Here is a 23,103-nt window from a genome sequence, read left to right as displayed (position 1 = left end):
TAATTTTTAGGTCTATTTTTTTTAAAAGACTGGCTGGAGATCGACTGACACACCCCCCGCGGTCGACTGGTAGCTCGCGATCGACGTAATGGGCACCCCTGGTATACACAATGAAATGTTCATTTGACTTTGATAATGGACCAAACTCGCCACAAAATTAGCAACAGCGAGATTGATTTTTCAAAAATAATTTTGAAGATTGAAAGTTGCCTTCAATCCCACGTGGGTGCTCGGGCCCCAAAGCACCCACGGGATCGGCGCCTACTCGCACTGGATCTCAGTGTCGCTGATGTGTGACCAGGGGTTATTCTTCTTCTATGAAGTCACATGTAAGGTCAAAAAAAAAAGAGGGAGCCAGTGAGAAAAGGGGAAGAAGGTGTGGACACACTTCTTCTTAACATAAGGCACCAAGTGGGAGGAGTTCCTTCTCTCTCTCTTTCCACTCAGTAACATTTACAAGCTTTTGCATGCATGCTCCTCACAGAAGGCGTGGGTGATTGCTGGAAGACGAAGGCAGAGTGGAAAAGGAGGACACTTGCAGCTGGAGTGAACGGTGCAAGAATGCCTTGTGGCATGTTGTGTGCACGCACGGACACACTTCAGGAGTGAGACGTCTGTCCAAAGGTGTAGTCCTCCTCAGACTTGCAGATATGGGACTCGGCTTACCCCGGAGGTGGATTTTCCGATGCTGGATGGCGTGCGCCCTTGTCACCTTTTACGCACAGGTAAGGTATTTGTACTGGGTAAGGGGGGGGGGGGGGGGCAGAACTCCAACTCTGATAAGATGCTGTGATGTGTTAGGCACTCTTTATCTAGGTGTTCCAGTAACTTGCATCTCCTGTGACTGGAACATGTCCTCCCTTGTCTTGTTTTGGAGGACAGAGGGCATCCTGGGAAGAAAAAAAAAAAGTGTGGAACTGAGGTTTACAGAGATGTGTTTTGCAGTGACACTGCAGACTTTTGGCTTTGTATTATTTTTTTTCTCCACCATAGCCATGCACTCACTGACTCACACAGGATCCCCAAAGAATTCCCCTTCATTTTCTCGGTTTTCAGCCACCACTTGGTGCAATTTGTTCCATATTAATTTCAAGCCACTGAGCCACTGCCAGATGACCTTAAAATGTGAGTTGCATGGTTTTATTTGTCCATGTGTCTCGTACCAATCCAGCACCCTGTAAGAAGAAGTCCATCCATAGAAATGTGCCACAATGTGTTTTCACAAGAGTGTGAGGTTTAAAAATATACCCTAAATGAGTCAGTTTTCTGCACCCTCATGAATCTCCATCCATCCAAACAGTCAAAAGGCCAACAAGTCAAACACTGCTTGTGTTGGCTCAGTGCCTCTCGCTGCTGCTCAGGCCGTTATGCAAATCTTCCTGTTGGAATGCACTCTTGTGGTTTGATGCCATCGCTTGATGGCTAAACAACTAAAAAGGTGTTATTTCCTCATTAGTGCAGAATTTTGTTAGATTTCTTCATCCGATGTGTTTTTTCCCCCTCCTTTCGAAAGGTTCTCACAGAGTGTGACCACACGGCTGACAAAGTTAGCATTGAGGTTGACCAATGAAGTGTACCTATAATCATATAGGCATGTACATTATATTTAGTGTATCTAAACATACCACCTTGCAGCAGTGAAAAAAAGTATTTTTCGTCTTATATTGCAGGGCTATTCAACTGGTGGCCCTGTGGCCAAATCCAGCCCGGGAATGACACTGTAGCGGCCCCCAGAGTTCAGTTTAGATCTTTGGAGACAAACAATTTTGCAGCAAATTACTAAAAACACAAAAGTACTACTGTCGTTTAGAGCAGTGGTTCTCAACCTTCTTTCAGTGATGGACCCCCTGTGAACATTTTTTTTAATCCAAGTACCCCCTAATCAGATCAAAGCATTTTTGGTTGAAAAAAAAGAGATAAAGAAGTAAAATACAGCACTGTGTCATCAGTTTTTGATTAATCAAATTGTATAACAGTGCAAAATATTGCTCATTTGTAGTGGTCTTTCTTGAACTATTTGGACAAAAAAGATATAAAGTAACTAAAACCTTGTTGAAAAATAAACAAGTGATTCAATTATAAATAAAGATTTTTACACATAGAAGTAATCATCAACTTAAAGTGCCCTCTTTGGGGATTGTAATAGAGATCCATCTGGATTAATTAACTTCATTCTAAACATTTCTTCACAAAAAAATGAAATCTTTAACATCAATATTTATGGAACATGTGTACAAAAAATCTAGCTGTCAACACTGAATATTGCATTGTTGTATTTCTTTTCACAGTTTATGAACTTACATTCATATTTTGTTGAAGTACCATTCCAAAAAATATTTATAAAGTATTTTTGAATTGTTGCTATTTTTAGAATATTTTTAAAAAATCTCACATACCTTCAAGTACCCCAAGGGGTATGCGTTCCCCCATTTGAGAACCACTGGTATAGAGGAACTTGAGCATTGTAAACACATTGGCAGATCATTGCATTGACATTTTAACCATGCTCGCAAACAAGGAACATTGCAGGTCCAAACTTGAGATTTTAATAACAAAAGCATCCCTTTTAAGTCTTCTCCTTTTTTTTGTAATATTCAGCTTATTTTTACTTCAGATGCATCCATCCATTTTCTACCGCTTGTCCCTATTTGGGGTCGTGGGGGGTATGGAGCCTATCTCAGCTGCATTCGGGCGGAAGGCAGGGTACACCCTGGACAAGTCGCCATCTCATCGCAGGGCACTTCAGATGCAGTCAGTAGTCATTTGTCGAACTTTTTATTTTAGTTAGTTTTAGTTTCCATTTTAGGCCCTCTCTTCTTCATCATTTTGGCTACCCGACCGTTTGGTGGCGACTTCAGTCAAAAAAACTTGAAACTCACATTTTTGTGGAAGATCTTTTAAACACCAGAGTGTTGTCATAGAGAGGATTTTTGACTTGGTTTTTTTTGCAGAAGGTCCTTGAAAACAGCAGAGTGCACGCTATTCCATATCTTTATTTTTTACTCTCCTTGATATGAGAATACCTAAGTGTTTCTTGTTTATTGTGAGTGAACTGTGGTGCGGAATTTCCCCCAGCGATCAATAAAGTACTTTCTATTCTATTATATTTGATCTAGCTCTGACAAAATAAATACACCAAAATTAAATGTCTACTGTAGAGAAAACTGCAAACTTCTTTGGGAGATACAAAATAGTGAAGGAAGAAGTCCAGACCCCCGGTCCTTAGCTTTCTGCAAATGTGGCCCCCAAAACAACTTGGTTCATTATTCCTGCTCTACTGTATCTGTTATGCCATTTATCCATCCATCCATCCTTTACTCCCTCCATGTATTAGTTCCTTCACTACATCCTTTCCTTCCTACCCTCCTGCCTTTATTTGTCGTTCATTCCCTCCTCCCATTCTACTCTTCTTCTTTCATGTCTTCCGTCATCCACCCTTCTTATATTCCTTTTCTTTACCAGGCCTTCATTCCTTTCCCTCTTTCTGCATTTTTTCTGCCTTCAATGCATCTCGACATCCATCCATTCATCCTTCTTTCCATCCTTTATTACCAACTTCCTTCCTTTATATGGCCTCCTGTCTCTGACTTTAATTTCCATATTGGTCCTTCCTTCCTCCTGTTTGTCTTCCTTTGTGCTTTCCATCCTGCTTTCCTACTTCCCTTTACTGTCTTCTTTTGTCTAGATTCTACCTGTCAGTCTTAGCTTAATTTCTGCCTTCATTAATTCCTTCCTTGTGATTTTCAATATATTTTTTTAAACAGCCCACCTTTCTACACTTGCTAAAAACACAGTAACAATATCACAAAAAAACATAAAAAATGTAACAAAAGAGAAAATCGGTATAAATTATTGTAGAAAAGTTGGGATGTGGACAGTAAAAACTAGAGATGTGCAATTTTTTTTTTTTTCCAAAGCAGACAACTTCCTGCTTGTCAAGAACTATGCCAACAACTGATTAACTTATTTATATGTATTGTTTTTTAATCGTAGATTTAATTGTAGTTTGTTCACACTACACACTTGTACAATAGGTGACAGTATGCTGTTAAAACAAGAGAATAATTAAAATAAAATTACAATTGTGAAGTTAGAGAATATAATTGTATTTTGTTTGTAATTAACGGTAAAATCACAGCTCTACAGTTAAAGTGAATTGCTCTAAAGATATTTCTCAGTAAAATTACTGTAAATGTCATTGTGAAAGTAATGCAATTATTAACCAGTAATTTGCTGTAAATTTGGGAAGCACATTTTTACAATTACAATTTCTTTAGCAGCAGACGTCTTTGTAAGTTTTCACGTCGCTGATAAGTGTTGATGTGTTGATTTATGATGTTTTTTTTCCTCCTAGCAGAATATTTGCAAAAACACTTGAGCGCAATTAGCACACCAAATGTTGTCCTCTGGAACGTTGTTTCACAAACAATCGTCACAAACACCTCAAATTATATCTAGGACACGAGTAGGAGAAAAGAAGCGCTTGATTTTCTCATCCTAACCCACCGACAGCACAATTTGTGTAATCTTGCCTCATTAGAGCTGGGGGTTTTTTTTTCGGTTATAGTGCCTATTTTGTTTAGTGTTGTCAGATTTATGGGTGTGACATTATAATTCCTCATATTGGCATGATAATTATGTGTCCAATATTTATGATAGGATAGGGATCTTTCTGTGTGGAGTTTTTCATGTTCTTCCCGTGCCTGTGTGGGTTCCCTCTGGGTACTCCGGCTTCCTCCCAGTGCCAAAAACTTGCACCTGGGGATAGGTTGATTGGCAACACTAAATGGTCCCTAGTGTGTGAATGTGAGTGTGAATGTTGTCTGTCTATCTGTGTTGGCCCTGTAATGTGGTGGCGACTTGTCCAGGGTGTACCCCGCCTACCGCCCGAATGCAGATGAGACTCCGAAAGGGATAAGCGGTAGAAAATGGATGGATGGATGGATCCTATCCATCCATCCATCCATTTTCTAAAGAATGGATTGGATCGATTCATCCATCCATTTTCTACCTCTTGTCACTTTTGGGGACGCGGGGGGTGCTGAAGCCTATCTCAGCTGCATTCAGGTGGAAGGCGGAGTACACCCTGGACAAGTCGCTACTACATCACAGGGCTAACGCAGATAGACAGACATCATTCACACTCACATTCACACACTAGGGCCAATTTAGTGTTGCCAATCAACCTATCCCCAGGTGCATGTTTTTGGCACTGGGAGGAAGCTGGAGCACCCAAAGGGAACCCACGCAGTCACAGGGAGAACATCAACTTGACTTATTCCACAAATGAGAAATTATGTGGTTGCAGTGCAGATGCAAGTAGTCCACAAAAACATCAAAGAACACACAGGACATAAAAGACATTAACAGAGCACAGAACTGATGCAACCAGCTGCAATTTCGGAGGCACCATTTCTGCATTGAGCTACAAAAGTAAAAAACAACGAAAAACTGTAAAATGAGGAATAAATAGTCCATATTGTTTTGCTGTTTGTCAATGCACATGCATTGACAAACAGCAAAACAAAAATGCCACCCCAACCAACACCCACATACACCGCGGTGGCCTCTGCGATGCTCTACGGACACGAACAGACCCATCAAAGTGACCAAAAGAGCTGACTCCTTCTTAGGCTGCCCACTAGCTCTCGGACAATGTCTTGTCTGCTCGAATGAGCGAGAATCCATCCAGGGCGACCAAAGGGTCCGATACACGCTCATTCACCCAGAGCTCCGTGAAGCCCGTCCAATTCTGACTCTCGACGCTAGGTCCTCAGTCTTGCCTAGTCCTCCGCATCACCTCGGTCTCTACACGTCTACTCCAGTGTGGCAGAGAGCCAGTAACTGGTGTCCAGTGCAAACGTGGCCATGGCCAAAAGACAGATCCAAAAGTCCATGAAAAAGCAGGGCAGCAGTCCCAAAAGATCCACCCCTTTTTGCCCGAACCAGAAGGTAGAGACCACCAGAGAACAAACAAGGAAGAGAAACTGGTCTGCAACCAGCATTATTAATATTGTATTGGCTTTAAAAATGTAATACATGAAAATGTCCCCGTCATCCTTTGATTTTTTTAGTGTGCGGCCCTCAGTTGGAAAGGTTTTGACACCCCTTGTCTATGCAAATACTGAATCCATCCATGTCTCTACTTTCTTCCCTTTCCTTCGTTCTTTCTCCTTCCTACATCGGTGATGTTTTCCTTCTGTGTCCTTCCTCCCGCCCATTGCACTTTTCTTGCCCTCAAAAATAACAACAAGAGCTAGAAACTAATTTCCAAAATGTTTCCTCATTGGTTTTCGTCTGAAGGATTGCTGTGATTAACATTTTCAACCCCTGACTCAATCAAAGAGGGGTTAGACGGGGCATGTGAGGGTTCTGAGTGTGTAGGAGACAAGGGCAGTCTATAGGTGGTATTTTTCTACATTTAGATACAGACTTTGTGGTTTTGGAGTCGCCGCTGTCATAACAGCCAGACGCCATGCTTCAGCAGTGTGGCATGCACTTCGACACTGGACTCCAATTGTGTGGAGCTGCTCGTCTTCTGTTCCCGTTTATCGCCTTTTGTCTCTCTCAATGATCTAATCTTCTCCGTTGCATTTAAAACGACGGAGAACAAAGACGTGGCCCGGGTAGAATGCTTATTGCGGTGAGACTACGGCAGGTTCATGCCAAAATGGAAAGAAATATGCGAGCGTGTGTGTGTTGAAAGCGCTGGAACGTTTGTTTGATTGTGGTGTGTGTTTGCACAGATTCCTGCACTCATTGTTCCCTCAAACAGTTGGAGATGTGAACTGTGTGGAAGTCACAGTGGGTGGGGTTAATCGGACGCTTCGTCAACAACAACAAAATAATGCAACAAATGACGTGTCACTTAATGTTATTGTATGTACTTTCATAGTGTACATCAGGGGTCACCAACCTTTTTGAAACCAAGAGCTACTTCTTGGGTACTGATTAATGCGAAGGGCCACCAGTTTGATACACACTTAAATAAATTGCCAGAAATAGCCAATTTGCTCAATTTACCTTTAGTAAATAAATCTACATATTAAAAAAAAAAAGGGTATTTCTGTTTGTCATTCCATCGTACATTTTTTTTCCTTTTACGGAAGGTTCTTTGTAGAGAATAAATGATGAAAAAAAACACTTAATTGAACGATTTAGAAGAGGAGAAAACATGAAAAAAAAGAAAATTAAATTTTCAAACATAGTTTATCTTCAATTTCGACTCTTTAAAATTGAATATTCAACTGAAAAAAAAGAAGAGAAAAACGAGATAATTTGAATCTTTTTAAAAAAAATAAAAAAATAATTTATGGAACATCATTAGTAATTTTTCCTGATTAAGATTAATTTCAGAATTTTGATGACAGGTTTTAAATAGGTTAAAATCCAATCTGCACTTTGTTAGAATATATAAAAAATTGGACCAAGCTATATGTCGAACAAAGACAAATCATTATTTTTTGTAGATTTTCCAGAACAAAAATTTTAAAAGAAATTCAAAAGACTTTGAAATAAGATTTAAATTTGATTCTACGGATTTTCTAGATTTGCCAGAATATTTTTTTTTATTTTAATCATAATAAGTTTGAAGAAATATTTCACAAATATTCTTTGGCAAAAAAACAGAAGCTAAAATGAAGAATTAAATTAAAATGTATTTATTATTCTTTACAATAAAAAAAAAATACTTATTTAAATTGTCAGGAAAGAAGAGGAAGGAATTTAAAAGGTAAAAAGGTATATGTGTTGTATTTTTTCTCTAAAATTGTCTTTCTGAAAGTTATAAGAAACAAAGTAAAAAAATAAATGAATTTATTTAAACAAGTGAAGGCCAAGTCTTTAAAAAATGTTCTTGGATTTTCAAATTCTATTTGAGTTTTTGTCTCTCTTAGAATTAAATATGTCGAACAAAGCCAGACCAGCTTGCTAGTAAATAAATACAATTAAAAAAATAGATGCAGCTCACTGGTAAGTGCTGCTATTTGAGTTATTTTTAGAACAGGCCAGCAAGCGACTCATCTGGTCCTTACGGGCGACCTTGTGCCCGCTGGCACCGCGTTGGTGACCCCTGTTGTACATGAATGTGTACACAATCCATAGTAGTACATGGGTTATACTTGTATAGCGCTTTTCTACCTCCAAGGTACTCAAAGCGCTTTGACACTATTTCCACATTCACCCATTCACACACACATTCACACACTGATGGAGGGAGCTGCCATGCAAGGCTCTAACCAGCACCCTTCAGGAGCAAGGGTGAAGTGTCTTGCTCGAAGAGACAACGGACGTGACGAGGTTGGCAAAAGGTGGGGATTGAACCAGGAACCCTTAAGTTGCTGGCACGGCCACTCTCCCAAGTTCGCCACGCCGTCCCCAAGTATCCTAGTGACAACACGTAGTAAAATAAGACAAACTTATAGGGCTGAAGGATAATGGTTTTGTAGCAACATTTTTGTGAAAGAAAACGGGTAACAAACTTTTCAAAATTTGTGCCTATACAGTATTTTAGTGACAAAATATTTCGTGGCAAAATATAGCATGTGTGTAAAAAAGTGAAACATGTTATTGGCAATGTAGTTTTCAGTGTCAACATGTTGCGTTTTCCTGTGATGAAATGGCGACTTGTTCAGGGTGTAAACCGCCTTCCGCCTGAATGCAGCTGAGATAGGCTCCAACGACCACAATAGGGACAATCGGTAGAAAATGGATGGATGTTGTGTTTTCTGTCATAATATTGATGGCGGTCTCATAACAAAATGTATCATTTTTGTGACGACATCGGATTGTACGTTCATATGGTAAAAGTAGTACTTTATTTACAAAAAGAACAGTGTTTTCTGGCAAAGTATGCCATAATTTTTACAAAGTGTGGCCTTTTTCAGGCAATGCAGTATGTTAGCAATAAAATATTGTTTTGTGGCAAAGTGTTGTTTTTTGTGAGTAGTACAAAAGTAGTACTCAATGTAGGGCTGGGCGATATGGTCTTTTTTTAATATCTCGATATTTTTAGGCCATATCGCGATAGACGATATATATCTGGATATTTTGCCTTAGCCTTGAATGAACACTTGATGCATATAATCACAGCAGTATGATGTGTGTCTACATTAAAACATTCTTTCTCATACTCCATTAATATATGCTACTTTTAAACTTTCATGTAGAGAAGGAAATCACAACTAAGTCAATTTAGCAAAACTTTATTTATTAAACTGTTAATAAGCCTTGTCACAAATATTCATGTCATTTCCAAAACTGAAAGTGCAAGATTGTCAGAGACATTTCAAAACAAGCAATTGGTGCACTTTTGCGCATGATGTCACTAAGATGACATATCAAAACTACACTACATATAAAGTGTAATTTTTATACAGAACGCCACTACAATAGTTTAAAACAAATAAAGTGCACTTTTGTGCATGATGTCACACAAGATATTTCAATAGGTGTCAAATAAAAATGGGCTGCATAATAGGAAATCAAATAGTGTTCCTCATTCGCTATGTGGTAGGTTCCTGCGGACATTATCTCCTTTTGTTGTTGACAATTTTTTTCATACGAAGTTGATCTGGAAATGTTTGCCCCGGCAATTTGTTGGTGTGGCACCGAATGGAGATGTTGAAATGCGGAGTAATCACTCTTCATTCTCCAGGTGGTGACTAATCAAATGATGCTACATATTAGCAGTAATGCAAGTAAGCAACGCTTTTGCCCCACACTTGACAAATTACGGTGGTCTGGTCGACATATTCCCACTTGAAGCCAAACCACCGCCAGACGATGGACCCCCTGCTGTTTTTCTTGGGAATTAATTCCTCCTTCATTTGTTACCAGATTCACACCTTCTTTCTTTGGTATTACCACTCGCACGGCTCCGCTAGCATCACAGCTAACGTTACCCATACTGCTACCTCTCTGCTCCACGAGGGCGTACACGCATGTGACGTATGACGTGACAGTATGTGACGTGTGTAAGAAGGTGCACTTGCTGTCTGTGAGAAGGAGAGTGAGAAGAGCCTGTATGTGTAATGCCAGCAGCTAAAAGCAACTGCGTGAGAACGTATACTCGAATATCACGATATAGCCATTTTCCATATCGCACAGAGACAAACTCGCGATATATGGAGTATATCGATATATCAGAGTCAGACATACTTTATTAATCCCCAAGTGGAAATTTAAATTTTAAGCACAATCCTGTTCAAGATCAGACAAACATTACAGGGAGACAGGACAGGATTGCTGACGGGTCTACCAACTTCCGGCGCCCCTTACAAAAAAGGTGAGATACAGGTAAACAAGTGGGAGGAATAAAAAAAATTTAAAAAATCGGTCTAAGCCTGGGCCCCAGGAGAGGGGTTCCAGACTGAGGCCAAGGGTAAAAAACAACTCATAGCCATAGCACACGTCCTTCTTACATGTGTCTCAGAGGCAAACATCAAACTTCAAAGAAAACAAAGACCATTAAAGACATTAAAAGACCAGAGCTGATGCAACATCCACTTCTACATACAGCTATGAATAAAAAGTAAAAGAACCATATACACTGTGGTGGCCTCTGCAGTGTTCCACGCCATCGTCTGCTGGGGTGGCAGGAGCATGGCCAGAGACAGAGACAAAGCAACCAAGAGAGTCGACTCCACTCTCGGCCGCCAACCATATCGCCCAGCCCTAACTCAATAGACAAAATATAGTCTTGTGGCAAAATATAACAGTTTTGTGACGAAATCTATCATGTCACTGCAACAAAATATTGCATTTTTGTGAGAATATATCACATTTTTCTGGCAAAAATATTACTTTCTTTCAGAAAATAATGTGTTTTGTGGCAGACTATAGCGTTGATCACACATGATTGTTACTAGTTTCATGTATTCTGTATTATTTCCTGTAGTATTCTTCGCACCACTTCCTGTTTGCCTCTATTCTTCTAGTCTGAACGCTTGATTCCTCACCGGACTCTGATTAGCAATCAAGACACGCCTCTTCCTGACTGTCAGTGGCAAAATATACATGTAAAAAATATGGTTTATGGCAATATATTGTATAATTGTGTGGAATTTTTGAGGCAATGCAGTATGTAAGTGATAAAATATTGTGTATGTGTCATTTTCTATGACATTTATAATTTTTGTGGGGCGGTGTGTCTCGGTTGGTGAAGCGGCCATGGAAGCAACTTCAGGGTTCCAGGTTCGATTCCCGCTTCCGCCGTCGGAGTCACTGCCGTTGTGTCTTTGGGTAAGACACTTTACCCACCTGCTTTCAGTGCCACCCACACTGGTTTAAATTTAACTTAGACCAGTGGTTCCCAACCGTTTTTCAGTGATGTACCCCCTGTGAAAATGTTTTTAATTCAAGTACCCCCTAATCAGAGCAAAGCATTTTTGGTTGAAAAAAAGAGATAAAGAAGTAAAATACAGCACTATGTCATCAGTTTCTGATTTATTCAATTGTATAACAGTGCAAAATATTGCTGAATTGTAGTGGTCTTTTTTAAACTATTTGTAGATTTCTTTCTTTTTAAAAATAACTAAAAACTTGTTGAAAATAAACAAGTGATTCAATTATAAATAAAGATTTTTACACCTAGAAGTAATCATCAACATAAAGTGTCCTTTTTGGGGATTGTAATAGAGATCCATCTGGATTCATGAACTAAATTCTAAACATTTCTTCACAAAAATAGACATTTTTAACAGCAATATTTATGGAACATGTCCACAAAAATCTAGCTGTCAACACTGAATTTTGCATTGTTGCATTTATTTTCACAGTTTATGAACTTACATTCATATTTTGTTGAAGTATTATTCAATAAATATACGTATAAAGGATTTTTGATTTGTTGCTATTTTTAGAATATTTAAAAAAATCTCAAATACCCCTTGGCATACCTTCAAGTACCCCCGGAGTACGCGTACCCCCATTTGAGAACCACTGACTTAGACAATGTGTTTCACTATGTAGAGTGCTTTGAGTCACAAGATTAAAACGCCATATAAATTTAATTCACTTCACTGCATTTCACAATATATCATTACCTTTATGTGACAAAAAAAGTACTTTATTAACAAAACTAAGTGTGGCCTTTTTTGACGCAATGCAGTTGATTAGTGATAAAATGTTGTTTTGTGGCAAAATATAGCAGTGTCATAACACAATGTATATTTTTTGCGACAGCATACATTTTTTGTGATCATATATCACATTTATGTGGCAAAAGTAGTACTTCATTGGCAAAATATAACATTTAGGTTTACAACAAATAGGTACTTAATATTCAAATTAGTGTTTTGTGGCAGAATTTCGCATAATCAATCATCAATCAATGTTTATTTATAAAGCCCTAAATCACAAGTGTCTCAAAGGGCTGCACAAGCCACAACGACATCCGCGGATCCGCGCCCACATAAGGGCAAGGAAAAACTCACCCTGTGGGACGTCACTGAGAATGACTATGAGAAACCTTGGAGAGGAACCCTCTAGCGGAGACCGGTGCAATGGACGTCGAGTGGGTCTAACATAATATTGTGAAAGTCCAGTCCATAGTGGATCTAACATAATAAGCTCCAACATAATTGTGAAAAGGTGTGGCATTTTTTGTTATGTAGCATTTTTGTAAAAAAAAAAAAAAAAAACATCACTAATGTGGCAAAAGCAGTATTTTGTATGACAACGATTGTTTGGTGGCAAAAATCATTTGTGGCAAAACTATTTGCGGCATAGCTCGGTTGGTAGAGTGGCCGTGCCAGCAACTTGAGGGTTGCAGGTTCGATTCCCGCTTCCGCCATCCTAGTCACTGCCGTTGTGTCCTTGGGCAAGACACTTTACCCACCTGCTGCCAGTGCCACCCACACTGGTTTAAATGTAACTTAGATATTGGGTTTCACTATGTAAAGCGCTTTGAGTCACTAGAGAAAAGCGCTACATAAATATAATTCAATTCACTTATGTATTTGTCTTTTTTATACAAATGTATTGTTTAATAATTTATCATTATCATAACAAAGTGCAGCATTTTTATGGCAATATATTGTTTTATTCAAAAACCACAGTGTTAAAGGCGAAATTGTACATTTGTGTGGCAAAAGCAATATTTTTTGGGGCAAATCAAAGCTTGTGGCAAAATGTATAACCATTTTTTCAAAAAAGACGCAGCATTTTGTTGACTGACTATTTTACTATTTCATGACATAATGCATCATTGTAGTGACAGAACATAACATTTATGTTGCAAAATATGTTTTAGTGACAATATATAGCATTTTCCTGACAAAATGGCATATTAGTGACAAAGCATTTAAGGCATTTTCATGGCTTATAAGGACATTTTGTGGCAAATGGCATTTTAGTGACAGAATAATGTTTTATGGCAGAATACAGATGCACAGCTGCTTCTAGAACTCATGTATTCAGTTATTATACATTTATCGCCTGCTGTTTTACCGTAGGCAATGATTGATAAAGACAATTTAAGGGGTAACTTAAAAACATTTTTTATTAGCCATTCAAACCAAAGGGAGTTGACCATGTGCTTCCAGATGGCTCGCCTTTTAAGTGGGCACCACTAAAGTTTGGTTTGATGGTTTGGACTCAGGTCAGGTACAGCTGAGCTTCTACGGGCATGTTTTGGAAAAGTTATGACCGTTTCCTCTCATTACTCACCACCATCTCTAATAATAAAAACAAATTCTATGGTCACATGAAAAATGTTTTCCTGTAACTTCACCAATATTTTTCCAATATTGTAGAACGCTGCCTCCAAGTCGTTTCCATGCGGGGACCAGCAATATCTAAAAGGCTCAAAATGCTGCAACAAGTGTAAACCAGGTAACGGTCGACAAGTGTATGTACTTTCTGGCTGGCGTCAGCATCTTGGCTCATTTCTACCTTTTTTTTTTCAGGTTTCCGCGTGTTTGCGGAGTGCAATGAATCTCATCAGACAAAATGTGTTAAATGTGGTTATGGCGAGTACCAGCCCTTCTGGACCCAGGAGACACGCTGCCTCCTGCAAAGGATTTGTGATGCAGGTTGGAATCCCAGAAAAAAACATCAATTTGAGCTACAGTAAATATGCTTTGCAGTGCAATGTTAAAGAGGCTCCATAGTCATTTGTATGTAAATATTGTTTTATAGAGGTATATTTCTATGGTTATCATAACACACAAACAACACAACACAGGAAGATGTTGCCATGGCAGCCTTCATTTTCATCTTTTAGCGACATAACATAGTTTTGGGAGATTTTTTGTGCCAAAATGCTCTAAATTCTTCACAAAATGTATCATCAATCAATCAAAGTTTACTTATATAGCCCGAAATCACGAGTGTCAGATCCCACATCAGGGCAAACTATCTGGCATTTTGTCTCGCAATATTATGCAAAAACAACTTTTCTTACCTTCTGGTGCCTGCTGATATGCATTTGGGATCTGTATAAGTTCTGAAAATTTGCGCGAGTCTGCCATTGTAGTCCGTTGCTACTCCGTAGTCGATTATAGAGATGTCCGATAATGGCTTTTTTGCCGATAGCCGATAATCTGATGTTGTCCAACTTTTAATTACCGATATTGATATCAACCGATACATACAGTCGTGGAATGAACACATTATTATGCCTAATTTTGTTGTGATGTGCCGCTGGATGCATTAAACAAAGTAACAAGGTTTTCCAAAATAAATCAACTCAAGTTATGGAAAAAAATGCCAACATGGCACTGCCATATTTATTATTGAAATCACAAAGTGCATTATTTCTTTTAACATGCCTCAAAACAGCAGCTTGGAATTTGGGACATGCTCTCCCTGAGAGAGCATGATATATAGTATAATATATATATATATATATATATATATATATATATATATATATATACATATAGTATAATTGTAATGAACATTTTTGGGCATAATATGGCATTTTTGTGCAACCCAGAGAGAGACAAGCGGTAGGAAATGGATGGATTATGTCATAATAGTGACATTATACTTTTACAAGACAAGATGGAACATTTTAATGGCAAAATACAGCATTTTAGTGCCAACATTTGTTGCTTATGTGGCAAAAAAACAAAACAAAACAGGAATCTCAGAGAAATATGTGGCATGTAATTGATAAAATGTCACATTTTTGTGATCAAGTGTAGTGTTTTTGACGAACTATTTTTTTAGGACATATATAATTTTGATCAGGCAAAACCTAGCTTTACAGTGACAAACTGTATCAAGAGAAAATGTAAAATTTTTATGGCAAAATACAGCATTATAGTTATTAAATGTTTAGTTTTTGAGCATTTTAGAGTAGAATGTTGCATTTAATTGACAAAATATTGCATTCATGTGAGAAAGTGTAGTGTTTTTGGCAGTCCATAGCTTTTTTTTAAGACACAATATATCTGTGGCAACACGTGACATTTTAGTGACAACATGTACTGTAGCGGCCCTGCGATGAGGTCGCGACTTGTCCAGGGTGTACACTGCCTTCCGCCCGATTGTAGCTGAGATAGGCACCAGCGCCCCCCTCGACCCCAAAGGGAATAAGCGGTAGAAAAATGGATGGATGGATGTACTGTAACTTTAAAAGGAAAAAAATTACAGCATTTTAGTATCCAGTGCCACATATTGTTTTTGTAGGAACCTTTTGCACTTGTTGGTGTTTGTTAAGCATAATATCCTATTTTAATGTGACAAAACTTAGCTTTATAGGAAGACAACAAACACGAATTTCCAAACAAAATGTGTAGTTTTGCTGCAAAACCAGGAATTTTAGAGCACAATTTAGCTTTGTTGTGACAATATGTTTTGACAAACTATAGCTTTTTAGGGCACTATGTAACTTTTTGTGTAGAATTTTAGTGACTCAATTTAGCTTCAAAATACAAATTACAAACATTTTAGTAACCCGTACCACATATTGCTTATGTAGCAAGCTTTTTGCACTGATTACAAATTATTATGTTTCTTAAGCACAATATAATACTGATGTAGCAAAACTGCACTTTATATTAGGGCTGAGCAATATGGCCTTTTTTAAATATCTCGAAATTTTTAGGCCATATCGCGATACACGATATATATCTCGATATTTTGCTTTAGCCTTGAATGAACACTTGATACATTTTATCACAGCAGTATGATGATTCTATGTGTCCACATTAAAACATTTTTCTTCATACTAGATTAATATATGCTCATTTTAAACTCTTATGCAGAGAAGGAAATCACAACTAAGTCAATTGCCCAAAACTGTATTTATTAAACAGTTATCAAGCAACGGCACAAACGTTCATGTCATTTCCAAAACAAAGTGCAAGATTGTCAGAGACAGTTTAAGTGTCAAATAAAAATTAGCTGCAAAATAGGAAATTAAATAGTGTTCGTCCTTCGCTATGTGGTCTGTTACTATGGACGTTATTAAATTTAATTTGTTTCATACGGTGTTGATGTGGAAATGTTTGCCTCAGCATTGTGATGGTGTGGCACCGATGAGAGATGTTGACATGCAGAGTAAACACTCTTCATTCTCTAGCAGGTGACTTTTCTAATGATGCTACATATTAGCAGTAATGCTACTTTTTATAGCAATGCTTGACTTATTACGGTTGTCTGTTCGACATATTCCCACTTGAAGCCAAACCACTGCCAAACCATGGACCCCCTGCTGTTTTTCTTGGGAATGACTTCTTCCTTCATTCACACCTTTTTTCTCTTGTATTACCACTCGCACGGCTCCGCTAGCATCACTTCTAACGTTACCCATGCTGTTACCTCTCTGCTCCGTGAGGGCGTATACGTATGAAACGTATGACGTGGCGATATAGTCATTTTCTATATCGCACGGAGACAAACCCGCGGTATATCGCCCAGCCCTACTTTATATGTATATATTTTTTTTTTTTGTCACAATATCACATTTTATTGGCACAATGGCATCATACTGACAAAATAAATGATAAATAAATGGGTTGTACTTGTATAGCGCTTTTCTACCTTCAAGGTACTCAAAGCGCTTTGACACTACTTCCACATTTACCCATTCACACACACATTCACACACTGATGGAGGGAGCTGCCATGCAAGGCGCTAACCAGCAACCGACAGGAGCAAGGGTGAAGTGTCTTGCTCAGGACACAACGGACGTTGGTACTAGGTGGGGATTGAACCGGGGATTGAACCAGGGACCCTCCGGTTGCGCACGGCCACTCTTCCACTGCGCCACACCGTCACATGTGTAGTTTATGTCGACAATTCCAACATTCAGGCAGCAAAATGATGCACATTTGTGGAAAAATGTAGGCTTTCTAGGCCAAAGGATTGCATTTTTGTGGCAAAGCACAATATTTTAGCGACATGTCGTTTTCATGACAATGCAGCAAAATTTAGCATTTTTGTGTCAAAATACAGATTTTTCACACCACTAAATATAGATAATACATTTATACTAATTTCCAGGTAAAGGTTTCATGTCCCGGCCAGAAAATCTGGAGGCTGAGGAGCCTTGTCGCTGTCTTCCCAACTACCAGTGCTCTCCCATCAACTGTGAGTTTTGTGAAAAGGTTCCCACGTGCCGACCCGGTTACGGACTGGAGGTGGAGCCAGGTGAGACACCTTTTAAACCTGCTTCCCTAATATACGACACAGTAACAAACGTATTTATTCAATGGCAGAGCCCACAAACGGCCTAAAGATGTGTGTTGCGTGTAAAAAGGGATTCTTCTCTGCTGACGACAACAACACCAAACAATGCAAACCATGGACAAAGTAAGTGCACCCCCACCTACTTACACACACACACACAAACACACACACACACACACACACACACAGCATCACCGTCATCATGTTTTTGCTTTGACATTATGAAGAGAAAAACAGTTGGTTGGTGTGCTCACTGCTCGCCAATTGTAATGAGTAACACACACTTGCACACACACTCGCATGCACCCTCACGTACACACACACTGCTTCCTCTGGAACTCTGAATCACACACCACTTTCCACTTGTGCTCCCATCCTAAAGTTAAAGATTTTCCCTCCATTTGTCTTCACACATCTGACACATTCATGGATAGAGAGAACGGATTGAATTGTGTGTGTGTTTCTAACAATTGTTTGCTTTATTTGGGTTTCTGCTTATTACAAACACATTGAGCTTGGCTACTTTTAACACAAGTAACAGTAGAACACCAAAAGAGTGAAAGAAATGCTGCTTTTTGTGGTAACTTATGACACTTTCTCAGCACAACTGGATTGTACCATGTCAAAATGTGGTATAATGCTGCAACATTGCACTATCTCTGCAAAATACCTCGTTTTTGCGGCAAAATATAACATTTTGAAGACAGTGTATAGCAGGTGTCACCAACCTTTTTGAAACCAAGAGCTACTTCTTGGGTACTGATTAATGCGAAGGGCTACCAGTTTGATACACACTTTAAAAAATTGCCAGAAATAGCCAATTTGCTCAATTTACCTTTAATAAATAAATCTATATATATATTTTTAAAAAATGGGTATTTTTGTCTGTCATTCCGTCGTACATTTTTTTTTCCTTTTACGGAAGGTTTTTGTAGAGAATAAATGATGAAAAAACATTTAATTGAACGGTTTAATAGAGGAGAAAACAGGAAAAAAAATGAAAATTACATTTTGAAACATAGTTTATCTTCATTTTCGATTCTTTAAAATTCAAAATTCAACTGAAAAAAATAAGAAAAAAATTTGCTAATTCGAATCTTTGTGAAAAAAATTTAAAAATAATTTATGGAACATCATTAGTAATTTTTCCTGATTAAGATTAACTTTAGAATTTTGATGACATGTTTTAAATAGGTTAAAATCCAATCTGCACTTTGTTAGAATATACAACAAATTGGACCAAGCTATATTTCTAACAAAGACAAATCATTATTTTTTCTAGATTTTCCAGTACAAAAATGTTAAAACAAATTCAAAAGAATTTGAAATACGATTTAAATTTGATTTTAAAGATTTTCTAGATTTGCCAGAATGTTTTTATTTTATTTTAATCATAATAAGTTTGAAGAAATATTTCACAAATATTCTTCATCGAAAAAACAGAAGCTAAAATGAAGAATTTAATTAAAAAGTATTTATTATTCTTTACAATAAATAAAATAAATTTACTTGAACATTGATTTAAATTGTCAGGAAAGAAGAGGAAGGAATTTAAATGGTAAAAAGGTTATTTGTGTTTAAAAATCCTAAAATCATTTTTAAGGTTGTATTTTTTCTCTAAAATTGTCTTTCTGAAAGTTATAAGAAGCAAAGTAAAAAAATAAATGAATTTATTTAAACAAGTGAAGACCAAGTCTTTAAAATATTTGCTTGGATTTTCAAATTCTTTTTGAGTTTTGTCTCTCTTAGAATTAAAAATGTTGAGCAAAGCGAGACCAGCTTGCTAGTAAATAAATAACATTTTAAAAATAGAGGCAGCTCACTGGTAAGTGCTGCTATTTGAGCTATTTTTAGAACAGGCCAGGGCTACTCATCTGGTCCTTACTACCTGGTGCCCGCGCGCACCGCGTTGGTGACCCCTAGTGTATAGAATGTTGCAGCGTATAGCATTACCAAAGCAAACAATAGCACAATCCAGAGCTAAATGTTAATTGTTTTGTGTTTAGGTAGAGGTAACACAAACAATGGCACCTTTAGAGTTTTTTATATTTTCATAAAATACGAATAAATTCAGTAATAATACAAACACCTGTAGATACAATAAAAATATTTTCATCGTCGAATGGAGTATTCTCAGTATTCTCGCCCTAAAATCGATAGGTTGTGAGTTCAAACCCCTGCCGAGTCATACCAAAGACTATAAAAAAATGGGACCCATTGACTCCCTGCTTGGCACTCAGCATCAACGGGTTGGAATTGGGAGTTAAATCACCAAAAATTATTCCCGGGCGCGGCACCGTAGTTGCTCACTGCTCCCCTCACCTCCCAGGGGGTAAACAAGGGGATGGGTCTAATGCAGAGGACGGATTTCACCACACCTGGTGTGTGTGTGAAAATCATTGGAACTTTAACTTTAACTTTAACCTAATTATGTAGCCTTTGGGTCACCAAATATAGGGATTTTGTGGCAAAATGTAGCCTTTTTAATGGCATACAATAGCATTCTCATGGCAAAATAGTGTTATTCCATTGTGTAATTTGGCCAAGTAGAGTATTTTTGCATCATTATTGAAATATGCATTTAATAATAGTATATGTTCATTTAAGGCAAAACTTAGCACTTACATGGCAAAATAAAACCTTTTAATTGCATCTCAGGGACAACTTGTAGCAATTCTGCTTTATAGCATTATATTTTTGTTGCTACAGTGGGGCAAAAAAGTATTTAGTCAGCCACCGATTGTGCAAGTTCTCCCACTTAAAATGATGACAGAGGTCTGTAATTTTCATCATAGGTACACTTCAACTGTGAGAGACAGAATGTGTAAAAAAAAATCCAGGAATTCACATTGTAGAAATGTTAAAGAATTTATTTGTAAATTATGGTGGAAAATAAGTATTTAGTCAACCATTCAAAGCTCTCACTGATGGAAGGAGGTTTTGGCTCAAAATCTCACGATACATGGCCCCATTCATTCTTTCCTTATCACGGATCAATCGTACTGTCCCCTTAGCAGAAAAACAGCCCCAAAGCATGATGTTTCCACCCCCATGCTTCACAGTAGGTATGGTGCTCTTGGGATGCAACTCAGTATTCACGACGAGTTGAGTTTATACCAAAATGGATACATGGATGATACAGCAGAGGATTGGGAGAATGTCATGTGGTCAGATGAAACCAAAATAGAACCAAATTCTTTTTTGTCCCACTGTACATTGAAATATATATGTAAAATGCAAAATTTTTGTGGCAAAATATAGTATTTCCAGGGCAAAATGTAGCATTTTGATGATTAGGGTCAGTATTTTGCTGTAGCAAATTGCATGTTTACAATTTGTGCTGCAAAACATAGCATTTTAGTGCTAAATGTAACTTTTTCTGAGTTCGCAAGACAATGACACTTTATTTCTTAACAAAATAATTTTTATGTGATGAAATATACAACTTTTAGATTATTTAAATAAAATACAAATAAATCTTTTCTTTTTTTTATCACACAATACAGTACTTTTATGACAAAATTTTGCCTTTTGGTGCTTGAGTGTACTTTTTGTTGCATTTCAGTGCCAAAATTTACGCTGCGAAATGTAGCAATTGTTGTATTATATTTAATTTTAAGCATTTTTTTGGGCAACACTTACCAGGGAGAGGGCATCATTATGGCAAAATATAACATTTTCATGCATTCCATATACATAATAGTGTTTGGGCTGTGGGCAGGACGTTATTACGGACAGCAGTGACTCATTACTTTTTGGCATGTCATACTGCGGTCTCTACATGTTTTCTTTAAATGTGATTTAGCGTCAAACGCTTTCTTAATTTGAGAAAATTGCACGTTGTGGAAGACGATGTTTTGTTTGGAAATCAATTTCTTTATTGTCCTCCTACTAGCTGTAAGGCGGAAGGCAGGAGTGAGACACGAGCAGGCAGCGCTCACTCTGATGCGGTGTGTGGACCACCTGTTTCGAGTAAGAAAAGTCACCTGAATTTAGTTTTCAAAAAAAAAAAAAAAAAAAATCAGTGCACTGATGTTCTGACCTCATCCTTCGTCCAGGTGCCGCCCCTTCCTGGGTGATAGTGTCAGTGCTGTCCGTCATAACCGTCCTTTGTCTCCTCATCCTCATCCTCTTCTGCTACAAGGACAAACTCAAGTTACTCTCGGGTAAATTGCTGCTGGAAATCACAAGATTTAAAGCCTTTGGAACAAATATATTAGTTTCAAGTCAAACTGGTACTAATGTACAGTTTGTATTTGCAGTTAATCTGCGATCATGCGTTCAGAATCTGAAAAGGACGAGGATACAGCAGGTAAGATGAAATGTTATCTTTATATACAAAATAAAGAGTGTTTAAATTCATTGATTGCCATTAGGTCCTATGTTTTTTGCACTGCAACTTGAGATCCGCACCAAATATTATGTCATTTATTTTCCCCTGAACTTAAAAAAGGGTCACACCAAAAATTAGGAAAAAAAACAAAACGTTGGGAATTATTTCCATTTAAATATGTTTTATTTACATTTTATTTAAAGAATAAAGTGCTATTTCACAAAAACAAAAGAAAGTTGTACTTTTTTATGGAAAAAAAAACATTCAGAGTTCGTGGGGAGGAAAATACTAATAAAAACCAACTAATATTTAATGAAAATACAAGTGAAATAATGAGATGGCGGCTTGTCCAGGGTGTACGCCGCCTTATACCTGATTGTAGCTGAGATAGGCACCATCGCCCAGCGGTAGAAAAATGGATGGATGTATGGACAAGTGAAATAAATAACATTTTTAATGATGAAATACATTTTTTTACAGTCATACTTTTACAGGGATAATCATATTCAAAAATATGTTTTTCGGGTGTATTTTTTTCAGAAATCTTTCCAACAAAAAAATTACTTCACAAAAAAAAGTAAAATTTTAGTCAGATAGAAAGTCTTACAATCAAATCTTAAAATTTCAATATTTTCCAAAGTCAAACATATTTTACAAATTAAACATTTTTATCATGTCTTTGGAAAAGACTATTTATATAAAAAAGGTATTCTGATAATATCACAAGAAAAACAATTTGAATTCCTTTTTATTTTTTTTATTTGTAAGTTTAAAGACAAAAAAGAATAACATTTTAGCTCTAATTTATTAGAAATAAATCTCTTAACATTTACGGGAATACGTTTGGATTTTTCTTATAACAAATTAAAGGGGATTTTTTTGGAGGGTTAAAAATTATACATTTTGTATATAAAAAACAGATTTCAATCCTCAAATCTTTCTATGAAAACATGTGATTGTATGGTAAAAAATTATTTTTATTTTAATGAAAAAAAGTATTGCAAAAAATGTCTTTGATTTGTTTTTCAATTTGAAAAAAAAAAAAAAAAATTAAGGTAAAAAATATTTACGGTAAAACAAAAATCATTGAAAAATGTTTTTACTTTTTCTTATTTTGTAATCTAACAGA

The 23,103-nt window shown here is 37.3% G+C and overlaps 1 protein-coding gene across 1 annotated transcript in view; it reads left to right on the top strand.

The window, feature by feature from the left end:
* Window positions 1-448: 448 nt before the first annotated feature.
* The window catches only part of tnfrsf11a (tumor necrosis factor receptor superfamily, member 11a, NFKB activator), a 38,941-nt gene continuing 16,286 nt past the window's right edge, over window positions 449-23,103 (top strand). The window contains exons 1-8 of the mRNA XM_061921970.1: window positions 449-725; window positions 13,755-13,833; window positions 13,908-14,033; window positions 17,456-17,602; window positions 17,671-17,764; window positions 21,537-21,613; window positions 21,700-21,807; window positions 21,904-21,953. Coding sequence (XP_061777954.1) covers window positions 651-725; window positions 13,755-13,833; window positions 13,908-14,033; window positions 17,456-17,602; window positions 17,671-17,764; window positions 21,537-21,613; window positions 21,700-21,807; window positions 21,904-21,953 — 756 coding nt within the window. The 5' untranslated portion in view covers window positions 449-650. The remainder of the gene's footprint in view (window positions 726-13,754; window positions 13,834-13,907; window positions 14,034-17,455; window positions 17,603-17,670; window positions 17,765-21,536; window positions 21,614-21,699; window positions 21,808-21,903; window positions 21,954-23,103) is intronic.

Source organism: Nerophis ophidion, linkage group LG15 (assembly GCF_033978795.1).
Source record: "Nerophis ophidion isolate RoL-2023_Sa linkage group LG15, RoL_Noph_v1.0, whole genome shotgun sequence".
Classification (NCBI taxonomy): Eukaryota; Metazoa; Chordata; class Actinopteri; order Syngnathiformes; family Syngnathidae; genus Nerophis; species Nerophis ophidion.
This window is presented reverse-complemented; position numbering and strand designations above follow the sequence as displayed.